The following is a 12309-nucleotide window of genomic DNA, read 5'->3' as shown; positions in this document are numbered from 1 at the left end:
GCTCCAGCTGTGGCGGGTGAGGCTTCCTGATGCCACCTCTCTCCCCACTCCCCCCCTGCAGCCTGTGGTCACCTCCGTCTCTGAGAAGCTCACGGTGACCCCAGCTGTTTCTGCACAGCAGGCGCTAAGCCATGTGCCTGTTCTCTGCACCTCTGGCCAGGTGATGAGTTCAGAGAACTTCATGGGAAGAATGAAAAGTCCTGACCCCTGGGGAGAACCTTGGGGGTGGCTGGTTTGGATCAGGAGCTGCAGTGGGCGTGTGGGGAAGCTCTGGTCTGGGAAGATGTGGGGGCACGCCCGGTCCCCGTGCTTGACATCAAGAGGGCTCCAGGTGGGAGTGACAGGTGGTTGGCGGATGCCCCACCCAGTCTTCCTGAAGCCTCCCTTTCCGCCAGTGACCCCGTTTCAAGATATCACTTTGATGGGGTCTCCTGGAGTAGGGGGCAGCTCCCAGCCCACTGGGCGGGGAGGAGTGGGGGCAGTTTCCTACTGTGTGAAGGGCCCGAAGGTGGTTGGAAGGTGGGGTGGAGTGGGAGTTCGGGCTTTGCGAGGGAGCCGCTCAGGTTTCCTAACTGCGGTTGGTGGTGGTCCTGCTCGCAAGACAGTTTTGCAGCTGATCGAAGTGGGGAGGTGAGGAGGTTCCCCTGTGGTTCAGGGGTGACAGGCCCGACTAGTGTCCACGAGGTTGCAGGTTTGATCCCTGGCCTTGCTCAGTGGGTGAAGGATCCAGCATTGCTGTGAGCTGTGGTGTAAGTTGCAGACGTGGCTCGGATCCCGTGTGGCTGTGGCTGTGGCTGTGGTGTTGGCCGGCAGCTGCAGCTCTGATTGGACCCCTAGCTTGGGAACCTCCATATGCCCCAGGTGCAGCCCAAAAAAGCAAAAAAGAAAAAAGAAAAAAAAAAAGAAATGGGGGAGGAGAGTTAGTGGGAGGGAGCAAGGAAGAAGAGCTGCTCCCTCTGGGTGGGTCCTGGAGGCGTCGAGCCCAGCGAGGGTGGGGAGCTGGCGGGGGCCGCGGCTCTGGGGGCTTGGGGAGCCCCCCCCCACGTGCAGCAGTGAGGGCCGCCAGCAGCTCTCCGCCCAGCCTCTGCTCTTGGGAGGGGCCTCGACCACACACTTGGCAAAGGGGTGTGTGTGTGTGTGTGTGTGTGTGTGTGTGTGTGTGTGTGTGCACGCGCGCGCATGGCCTGGGACTCTGGCAGGTGAGGACACTGGCTCCTGTACACCCCCCGCCCTCCCGCCCCCAGGACGCCCCATTCCTGTCTGTGATCTAACCTCAAGGATGGGAGAAGGGAAGCTCCGATGCTGAGAAAACCCCAGGGAGGTGGTGTGTGACCTGAGCGCAGGGCGGGGATGTAAGGACTCTCCAAGAGGCATTTTCCTGCAGAAGTCTTTGCTCCTGTGTCGCAAGAGGAACAGCGTATTGGGAATTGCAGAGAATGCCCTTGAAAGGTCATGGGTGTGAGAAAGACACCGTTCACTGTACTCAGTGATTCTGAACGTGTGTCCTGCCCCCAGCGTGGGTGCCCGGGAAGCCCTGGGGGGTCCGCTTGGGGGAGGGGATACAGATATAAGGGGGTTTTATGTTTTTGCACAACTCGTCGCCCTCCCCGCTTTGCCCTCCTGGCTGGGTCTGTAGCTTTGTGGTCACTGCGGACTCGGAAGAGGCCTCATTTCCAGGGGCCAGACCAGGCCTGTTTATTTGCAGTCCAGCCTCGGACCGCACTCAGAGCGCACCTCCTCCAGCCCCGGCAAGGCCCGCCTGGCCCCCTGGGACCTGGAGTGCCCGGGGTGGGAGGGCCCTGCCTGACACAGGGGATCTGGACCGTTCATGCGGGCTGCTGACCAGTCCCCCCCCCCGCCCCCGGGCGCCTGCCCAATACGCGGTGCCAGCTTCTCTCTGCTCCACAGCTGCCTCCCCAAGGGGCCGATGGACACCAGGTGCCCATTGTGGGGTGGGGCTGGCTGCCTGCCCGCGGGCAGAGGGCGGATGAGCTGCTGTGGCCAGACACACCTGTCTCCAGGTCACCTCACCTGTTTCCCCGCTGTGCTTCCCCTGCTGGCTGTCTGCCCAGGTCACAGGGCGGGGGTCTGCTTTGAAGCATTGGCCCCGCTCCTGGCGGCCCAGGAGGGGATCTGAGCATGTCCCCCCCGCTCCCCTGCGCTGGCTGTGGGTGCTGCCCACCTGCTGTGGTGCTAGGTTTGCGCCTCCGAGCCAGCGCTCTGCAGAGCTGATGCACGGGGCACAGGACTTTCTGCGGGGTCAGCGCCCCGTGCAGAGATCACCCACTTCCTGTCCTGCGGTTTCTGTTTTTTGCAGTCAGGTTGGACGAGGGTGGCAATTACTGTGTGAATTGCCCTAGGCTGCCTTTCCGAGGCAGGCACGCTCCTTGGTGTGATGGCCTTAAGAGGTCTGGTTAGTCGGCGAGGCTGGTTCCCTGAGCAGAGCTGAGCCCTTCCCCACCTCCCACGGCCACGACCACCTCCAGTGTGTTCTGGGCAGGTTCAAGAAGCGACAGGGTGATGTCTACACAGGAAGGGCCGAGCAGACACCCAGCTGGAGACGTGCCTGCACTGGGGAGGGCACGACTGGCTGGGCCAAGCTGAAGGTGTTGGTTTGGGGCCTTTGGCACAGGGTTGGGGTCCCAAGTTGAGTGTGGATGAGACAGCAGGAGGGGTGGGTGTTTGCGGTGGAGAGGGATCCGGGTGTGAGGCGTGGACCAGAGGAGGCTGGGGAGGGGGCTCCGGGGAGGGGAGCTGATGGCCCTGAGCAGGGGGCGCTGGTCACTGGGACTTGAGCCTGGGCTCAGGATGTGTAGAGCGAGGACGCGGGTGGGGGTGGGGTGGGGGCTTGTCACTCCCAGGAAGCTCTGGGTGTGTGGTGCTCAGCCTCCACCCCACACGCACCCTCCCCGAGCTCAGAACCCCCCACCTGTTTCCGCGCCAACACGACTCCTGCTGCCAGAGTGAACCCACGCCCCCTCCAGGCCACACCTGCCAGCAGGTGACCTCTGGGCCCATCTTCCTCTGCCTTGTCACCCTCATCACTGATCCCCGATTCGGTAGCTGGTCCAGAAACCTCTCTGTCCCAGGGGGCAGGGGCTGCGCCTCCTGTCACTGCCGTGTGCCTGTCACCATGGCTCCTGATCATGGGCTGTGTGTGAATGAAGAGGGGGCAGGTGTGCCGCAGCTTTGCCGTCTTGTTTTCCTGGGGGGGTATGACTATGAATGCAGAGTGCCAGGCAGGGGAGCCCTCCCCGCATCTCAGCTCCAGCTGTTGGCCGGGCCGTGGGGCTTTTCTCCGTGTGAGCAGCTCAGCGGCGTTGATGAGGCAGCCAGGTACCAGTGACCACCCAGCTGGGCCTCGGTGTCCCTGGGGGATCACCACGGCTGGAGCTAAGGGAAGGAGTGACGAGGGTGGGTGTAGAGGCGGTGACAGGGTGGGGCTCCTGGTGACCCAGCCCACCCTGCTACTGATTTTACCCCTGACCCTCCGTCCAGCCTCTGCTGGTTCTTCTCCCCCAGCCTGTGCCTCACTTCTCTGCCCAGACCTCAGGGGGGACCCCCACCTTCCCCTACTTCTGTCCAGGCCGGCGGAGGCCTTGCTGTCTGGCAAAGCTCTGCCGGGCCCGTGGGTGACCTGCAGAAGCTGTGGGGGCGCCGGGCTGGTGGGGCATCTCCCGAAAGGGTGCCGTGTGTTCTGTACCAAACCTTCGGGGAGGCTGGGAGGCGGCAGGTGGAAGCCACGGGCGATTCAGCGTCTACGGGGAGAGAAGTGCGTTTTGTGCAAAGACGCATTATCGTTTGCATTTTTGGAAATGTGGTGTTCACTCCTGTGGCTGCGGGCATTTTAAACACACTCAGTACACATTTAAATATTGACTCTGGCCAACTGTCATTTCTTGTTTCCTGTATACTGGTCTTCCTGGTGCCACCAGACATGTGCCTGCATCAACAGACTGGCATGAGCTGATCCCTAAACAGAGCAGATGGCCCTTTAGACACAGCAAACACTGCCTGATACGGGGGCCCCAGCACAGCCTCCCTTGGTACAGCCAATGCTGGTCACCCACGCCGGGTGAGAGATTGACGGGCTCCGAGGAAGTGTTTGTGTTTAGCCCTACACCTGGTTAAAGCACGGATGCCCCAGCTCGGGGCAGCCTCAGGCCTGGAGATGTTTCAAGTCGCCGTGAAGGAGATCAGGGCCACACGGAGGTGTCCAGGGTCACATGCAGACAGTCAGGTCACACTGAGATGACGAGGTCACCTGGAGGTGATGACATCGCCTGGAGATGGTCAGGAGACCTGGTGATGATGAGGTCACATGGAGCTGTCCAGGGTCACATGGAGATGCCTAGGTCGCAGTGAGATGTTCAGGGTGACAGTGGGCACCATTTTTGTAGGACTTTCGGCCGCTCTCCTGGACCCCGCTCGGGACAGCCGTCCCTCTCTGGGTGGCAGAGGTAGGGTCCGGGAGGTGATTGCAGGCCAGTGTCTGCACACGATCTGTGGGCTCTGAGCACAGGCCCGTCCTCTCCGTCGGGCATGTGTGAGACGTGTTTGTTGGGAGCTCACTCCCCCAGTGGGGGGTGTCTAGGGAGATGGCCATTGTTTGCTGGGGTCCTGCAGAGTCAAGTCCCTCGGCCTGCTTCCTGTCACCTCCTGTGAACAGCTCTCGTGTCTCTAGGTGACATTGTTGCCGACCGCGACCTCCTGGGTCCCGCCTGTCCTCATCCCACAGCTCGTCCTGCTCGGGACGCCTTGCCCGTCACTGCCGGGGCTCTGACGGGAGCTCTCTGACCAAGGACAACTGTCCCGCCGCTACGGTGTTTCTTTGTCCCGTGTAACCGAGTGTGGCGGTCAGTCCTGGGTGGGGAGGATTTCTGGGTAATCCATGAGGAGAGGGGTCCCCTGGAACCTGCAGGAGGTGCCAGACTTTCATCAGGCACAAAAGCATCCACTTTGCAGCAACCGAGGGGCAGCGGTTGGTGCAATGCTTATATACACTGCTGTCCCAAGGGGAGGCGGGTGGGCATTGTCTCTGTGGGTGGCCTGGGGGTCTCAGGGGAATGTGCTGGGGTCCTGCTGGTCCCTGAGAGGCACCCGGGTCTGGTCCTGGGACCTGCGGCCATGAGAGGCAGACCCGCTGAGGAGGCCGAGGAGGGGAAGCGGGGTCTGATCCTCCCCCAGGCCTGCCACTCTGTGAACAGCGACCTGGGGCAAGGGAGTCCTTCGCCCCTTGTGGGCTCCTGCGACGTCCCCCGAGCTCAGTCCTGGGCTGTCTGGACCAGATGTGAGTCCAGGCAGGTGAAAGCGGGAAGCCGTGACACGCTGCGGCCCTTGGACGGCCTACCCGAACTTCCCTACGCGGTGTCTTTCCTGGTTGAGCAGGTCCCATCCCCGAGTCTGGGCTGTGGCTGTGCTGGAGGGGCTCTTCTCGGCTGGGCCCCTTGCTCACTTCTTGTCTCTCGATGTGGAGTGACAGCCCGGGGACATCAGAGGCTCCGGATGCTGTGTTCTCTTCATCCTCATACGTGCATCACAGGTGTTCACTTTATGCACAAATGCCATTCTTTCTTCCTTTTGTTTTTATATTGATTGTTGGATTGCTTGCTTTTTAGGGCCACACCCATGGCATATGGAGGTTCCCAGGCTAGGAGTCGAATCGGAGCTACAGCTGCTGGTCTACGCCACGGGCACAGCCATGCGGGATCCAAGCCACCTCTGCAACCTACGCCACAGCTCATGGCAACGCCAGATCCTTCACCCACTGAGCGAGGCCAGGGATCGAACTCGCATCCTCAAGGATGTTAGTCGGGTTCATTACTACTGAGCCTCAGTGGGAGCTCCCTTTTGCTTTCAATCGGCTCTCCTTCGCTGCTTCTCTCTAGCGCTTTCCATGGGGCCTCTGGGGGAGCAACCACTGTCTTCGTGTCCGAACCTTCTAGGTGTAAGGGTTTCCTCGGGCTATTGTAACAAAGGGCCCAGACTGGGTGGCTCGAACAGCAGACATTGCTCCCCAGAGTCCTGGAGGCTGGTTTCTCCAGAGGCCTCTCCCCTTGGCGCGTCGATGGCCGTCTTGTCCCCGTGTCCTCGCGCGGTCATTGCTCTGAGCGTGTCTGTGGCCTGATCTCCCGTAAAGACGCCGGTCATGCTGGATTCGGACCCCACCCTCCTGGCCTCCCTCTCACTCCATCCCCTGTTGAAAGACCGTCTCCGCTCACAGGTGCACTCCGGGGTATTGGGGGGCAGGACGTTCACGTGAGTTTTGGGGGACACACCTTGCATCCTCGTGTGCTGTCGCATGATGTGACACGTGTAGAGCATGGGAGGCCCCCGTGCGGGCTGAGGGCTGAGGCTGCTGTCCTGGCTCGTGACCGCGTGAAACCGGCTTTGCACTGGCATCTGGCCGGTGTGGTCGTTCCACGGGCTGCTGCTCGGGGGACATTTAGGCCCCGGGTGCAGCCCCCTGTGTGTTCTCTCCCCTCCAGCTCGGTGCCAACGCCCTGCTCTTCCTGAGCGTGAACATGTACGGGGTCTTTGTGAGGCTCCTGGCCGAGCGCTCCCAGAGGAAGGCCTTCCTGCAGGCCCGGAACTGCATCGAGGACCGGCTGCGGCTGGAGGATGAGAACGAGAAGCAGGTCAGTGCCTGGGGTCCTGCCGGAGGGACACGGGGGGATGCAGGGTGGGGAGCACGGGGCGGCATGGCCTTCTCACACGGTCCCTGGGTGTGGGGCCCAACCTGGCCTGCCTGGGGGCGGGTGGGGGCCTCAGGCCCTGCCGGCCCCTCTGCCTTTGTGGGCCACCCCGCATCCGGTCAGAGATGGGGGCGGAGGTGGAAGAAATGCCGCCCCCTGTCATCCTTTGGCCTCGATTTACCTGCGGGTGACCTGAGGAACCGGGCTGTGGAGGAGGCGTCCAGGCAGCTTTGAAGGACTCAGGTGGGGGCGGAGAAGGGCTGCCTTTGGTGCCGCTCGAGGCGGCTGAGCTGCTAGGAAAGGACGGTCCCCCTAGACGCACACACACCGGCAGCTTGGCCTGAGCCTGCCGAGCACCCTGCCCGCCAGGCCTGCTGGGACTCCAGCACTGTCCCCTCCAGTCTAAAGGGTGCAGGCTTGGAGGAGCTGGGCTGGGTTTCCAGCAAACGTCCCCCACCCCCCGCTGCCCTGCTCCCCCAACTCTGGTCAGTGATGTCGCCTCTGCTGCTGTTCTGGGGCCTCGAAGATGGTCTGAGACCTCTGGGTGGGGCGTTACCTGGGAGCACCCAGGCTCCTGCGCTGCACCAAAGTGCTGAAGGTGGAGGCTTGTTTCCCTGGGTGGGGGTGGGGTGGGGGGCGTGGGATTGGTTTATAAATGAGGTGCTATTTTTATTGTAAATCCAAGGCATTAAGTGCAGACTGTACATTAAAAAATGTTCACATGTCCACGTATAGGCGTTAGAACGAACCTCGTGCTTATAGTAAAAGCTGAATATCACTTAGAAATAGGTGGTGTGTGTGTATTTTGCTCACGTGTTTGGATCTGTGGGTGGCATATGTGTGTGCAGGATTTGTGTCGGTGTGTGTATGTGCACACATGTGATGTGCCAAGTGTGCGTCATGTGTGCCCCTGCAAGTGTGAATACGTACACGTACCCATTGTATGTTTGTGGATATGTGGGGCACGTGTGCAAACGTGTCTGTGGGCACGTGTGTGCACGTATGTGTTTGCCTTCATGTGGACTGTGTGTGTGCCTGCCTATATGTCTGTGTGCTGGTGGATGTGTGCGCGTATGTCCTCGCGTGGACGGGTGTGTATGAGTGTGCACGCACACACATGCACCAGTATGAAGAGCGTGTCTTCTGGGGCTGCGCCCTGAGCGCTGTCCCAGATCAGCGTCGTCAGCACCCGTGGCGTCCGTGTGGCTGAGAGGCCTTGAGCCTTCACCGCCTCCGCGAGACCCCAGAGGGGGTCTGGGGGCCGTTCTTGTGCGTGTCTGAATCTTCCTTTGCTCCCTGTTTTTCGCGCCTCTCCATCTCCTTTCGAATCTCTTCCTTTCCCACTGGCTCTGATTTCGGCTTTCATTTCTTTTCTTACGTTTGCTGCCTCTCCTATTGACTACCCAGTTTTCCAGCTTGCTGTGCCCCCTGTCCTGCCAGTGGGTTCTGTCTGTCGATGGCGAGGGTGCGGGCTGTGGCACGGCCGCTCTTGCTGCCCGCAAGCGTGCATCTCCCCGCTGCCCGCCCTGGGGACGGGGGCCGAGGAAGCACTCGTGCTCTGAGCAGCTGCAAGCTCAGCGTCTGCCGCTGTACGTGTGTCATTTCACTGCATTCCAAGAGCCAGGGTGTCTTTTCTCGGTCCCACAGCTGAGGAGGCTCAGAGATGGCATCTGAGGTCTAACCACAGACCTGAGGTTCACAAGCAGGAAATCAGCAAAATGGTAGATGGCTCCAATCCCATCAGCCCGACCGAAGCTCTGCGCTTTCAAGTTTTCTCCCCAGGGGGATTCTCTCCCCGCCCCTTCCTGCTACATCATCATTTCAGTGTAGACATCATTTTATTCTCTGCATTTTGACCACTTCCCACAGGTGTATCCACCGGTGCTCTAAAGGTCACTTAAGACGGCTCCTGCTTCCTCTCCGCGTCTGACACCGATAGATACCGTGGCTTTAAAAGTGTTTCTTCCTCCTGAGCATCTGTTTTTTATTACAGTTGATGTACAGTGTTGTGCCCACTTCTGCTCTACTGCAAAGTGACGCAGTCACACAGGTATACGTGGTCCTCTGCTCACGTTACCTTCCACCGTGTTCTATCACAAGGCGCTGGACAGGGTTGCCTGTGCTGTACGGGATGCAACCAGAGCCTCTCTTACCAAGTGAAGTAACTCACGAGCATCTTTACTGAGACTCGAATTATGCCTTGGCTACGTTCTCAGGAATGTGGGTACCATGTCATTTCTCTCCCGGGTCCTGGTTTTTTCCCCAGACATGCGGGGCTTCATTTTCTCTTTATAAGTCATGGTTACCTCGGAGGCAGTGGGTCTGTGAGTGGGATCCTGGAGCCAGCAGTGTCAGCCTTGCAGCGGGCCTGCCGGAAATGCAGATTCTCAGGCCTACCCTGGGTTTTTGTTGCTGGTTTTTTTCTTTTGTTTGTTTTGTTTTGTTTTTTGTCTTTTTGTCCTTTTAAGGGCCGCATCCACAGCATATGGAAGTTCCCAGGCTAGGGGTGGAATTGGCGCTGCAGCTACCGGCCTAGGCCACAGCCTCAGCAACACCAGATCCGAGCCGTGTCTGCGACCTACACCACAGTGCATGGCAACGCCGGATCCTTAACCCACTGAGCGAGGCCAGGGATTGAACCTGTATCCTCATGGATGCTAGTTGGGTTCATAACCGCTGAGCCATAATGGGACTGGCTCTGAAATGCAGACACCCAATCTCAGAACCTTGGCCTCTTCCGGCTGCTGGACCATTGTGGTTCTGGACAGGAGTCAGCAGATGGGCACTGTTGAGATGCTCCCGCTGCAGAATCCTGGGCAGCGACGTGGAGACCGCAGGCCCTTCCCCGTGCTCTCCAGATCTGACGCCAACATTGGCCTCGCTGGGGCTGAGTGTGACTTTGTGGGGTAGGATTGTGTCATTGAATTCCAGTGCTGGGTTAGCTTCAGGTGTCCAGCGGGTGATTCAGCTATGTAGGTTTTAGGGTGCGCTTCGCCTCAAACCTTGGGCAGAGACCAGGGTGCCTCTGTGTGCCCGGAGTCCGCCCGCAGCCAGGAAGGACCTGTGGCCATTCTGTTCCTGGAATCGCTGACTTTGCGACAACCCTGTGAAGAAAGGTGATAAGAGCTCCAGGAATCAGGAGCCCCCCCCCAACCCCACACCGCATATTGTTGAGAACTAATAGCCCTGCAGTTGCTCCTTTAAAAGAAAGTCCAGCTGCTTTGGCTCTGAGATCTGGGTTTTTATTTATCTCCTGCCCTGCTCCCTGCAGGAGTGGGCAAGACTGGTCTCCCCAGACCAGCCTCCAAGAGCAACGCCTCCTTCAGCGTGTCTGCACAGGGGAATGTGAGGATTGGTCTGGCCTCCTCGGGCAGCCTGCAGCACCAGAGGGGATGGGAGAGGCTGGGCAGGGGCATGTCTGTTTTGTTGGACACACTTTACTTCTGGAAGGTTCTCCGCTCTACGTTGAAAAAGCTACCTGAGTTGTCATTGTCCCCGAGGCTGACTCCTCTGAGAGGGACTTGGATGTGCTGAAGCGACCCCTCCTTCCACCAAGTCAGAACAGAACGGGCCCCTAAGCAGGACCGTCTGACTCTGTCCTGTCCGTCAGGGGTCTTGGCAGAACAGAAGAAGGTACTCCATCTGAAGGCATTCTGTCCTCTTTGGAACTAATTTCAGGCCTCTGCGTCATCGTTAAGCATGCAAGAACTTCCTTCGGTTTTATAAATCTGAGAACTGTTGGCTCGGAGAATTTAAATGCTGTGGGGGAGTTCCCAACTAGGATCCATGAGCTTTGATCCCTGGCCTCGCTCAGTGGGTTAAGGATCTGGCATTGCTGTGAGCTGTGGTGTAGGTTGCAGACGTGGCTTGGATCTGGCGTTGCTGTGGCTGTGGGGTAGGCCGGCAGCTATAGCTCCAGTTTGACCCCTAGCCTGGGAACTTCCATATGCTGCAGGTGTGGCCCTAAAAAAACAAAAAAAAAAAAAAAAAAAAGAAAAAAGAAAAAAAGAAGTTCTTTGGGAAGGACAGTAAGGTGAGTGGCAGGAGTTCCTGCTGTGGCACAGCGGGTTAGAATCTGACTGCAGTAGCTCAGGTTGCTGCAGAGGCTCAGGTTCAATCCCTGGCCCAGGAAGTTCCATGTGCCACAGGGGCAGCCAAAAAAAAAAAAAAAAAAAAAAAAAAAAAAAAAAAAGAGTGACAAAGTAGTTGGTGGTGAGGACAGCAGAGGCCAAAGCCCAGAGCCACTGCCCCCCAGCCCAGCCGTGGCCCATTTTCTTCCTTTTTACTCCACGTGAAAAGGTTGACAGCGAGGTTTGGGGTTGATAGCTGGGCAGGTTAACACACACCAAAGGGCTCCGAGAGGTCTTGTAACAGGACTCTCTCAGTTTCAGAACAAACATGTCAAAGTTGGTTCTTTGAAGTAGAAAAGCCTGAGAGGGGCTGCCCGACAAGAAGGAGTGGGCCGCGGTGACCAGGTCGGGAAGGTGCATGGCCTCCAGGATGAAGCCAGCTTAAAAATAGATGTGAGGGAGATACTAAGACATTTTTTTCATTTGCCAGAATATTTGAAAACTCAGACAAGGTGGACACATTCCCAGAAAGGTGTCAGTTACTGAAACTGATTCGAGAAGAAAAAGAAAGCCTGGGCCATCCTATGAGGATGAAAATGATGGACTCTATTGAAGAGCTTGCCAAAAAGTTATTGCCAGGCCGCGGTGGTTTGACAGCTGAGTCATACAAACTTCCAGGGAACACATTTTTCCAGTCTGATCATCCAGAGGATGGAAACTCCTTCTGTGAATGCAGGATGGCCTTGCTTGTGATTATGGAGGACGGAGCTAGGATTCCAGAATCTCAGAAAGGCAGGCCAGGGAGCGGCCCCTCTCCCCCCAGTTCTGCGTCATGAGCCGTGTCAGCCCCGAGACCCTTTGCCTCTTGGTGCCTGAGTGGGTTGGGAGAGGCCCAGCTTGAACGTCTGTGGGGAGGGTGCTCATCTATGACCGCAGGCCACTGAATGCTTGGCCCAGGGCTCTGAAGACCCTGGGACAAGGGGAACCTGGTCTCAACAAGACCTGGTGTAAGCGGATGGGAGGCAGCAGCTGGCCCCCACGGGCAGGCTCTGTGGAGGAGGCCGTGCATTGGGGATGGATGCCAGAGGAAGAAATATTTGGTTGGGGCTTTGAAGGATGTGTAGGAGTTTTCCAGGTGGAGGCTGGGAGATGAGCACTGGGGTGGCATGCAAGCAGCCGATGGGGGGGCACAGGTATTATGTATGGGCAGGCAGGTTGGTAAGCTGCAGCTCTGTCTTCCTTCAGCTTGGAGAGGGCTGGGCTCGAGCTGGAAGGGCTGCCTTAGTGGGGTGCAGAGAGCACCTGGGGTCCCTGAGTGCTCACAGCTCGAGAGCATAGGGAGGGGGGTGAGAGGCCTCTGAAGGTCAGCCTTATCTCTTGGGGGCCCTCACAGCCTCGCCAGGAGGCCTGGGCTTGCAAAGCCCCTACTCCTGAGATCAGCTTCCTTGCTGACTGCAGAGGCCACTGCACCAAAGGCTCTGATACTCCTCAGTGCTGTTATTAAGTCGGAATTCTGAAATTACAGACAGCTGTTTACACAGCAC

The 12309-nt window shown here is 58.5% G+C and overlaps 1 protein-coding gene across 5 annotated transcripts in view; it reads left to right on the top strand.

Annotated features, from left to right (window-relative positions):
* Positions 1-12309, top strand: part of ADCY1 (adenylate cyclase 1) — a 100044-nt gene that overhangs the window by 11519 nt on the left and 76216 nt on the right. For all 5 annotated transcript variants that reach the window (XR_014833224.1, XR_002340263.2, XR_014833226.1 and 2 more), the window contains exon 2: positions 6489-6638. Coding sequence is in view for 1 of the 5 variants with exons in the window: in XM_021078661.2 (XP_020934320.1) it covers positions 6489-6638 (150 nt within the window). In the remaining 4 variants the exon portion in view is untranslated. The remainder of the gene's footprint in view (positions 1-6488; positions 6639-12309) is intronic.

This window comes from Sus scrofa, chromosome 18 (genome assembly GCF_054392235.1).
Source record: "Sus scrofa isolate SSC_HxYL_T2T_F1_AM1 chromosome 18, Sscrofa_HxYL_maternal_Yorkshire_Landrace_v2.0, whole genome shotgun sequence".
NCBI lineage: Eukaryota > Metazoa > Chordata > Mammalia > Artiodactyla > Suidae > Sus > Sus scrofa.
The sequence above is the reverse complement of the archived record's forward strand: the minus strand, read 5'-3'. Positions and strand labels throughout refer to the sequence as shown.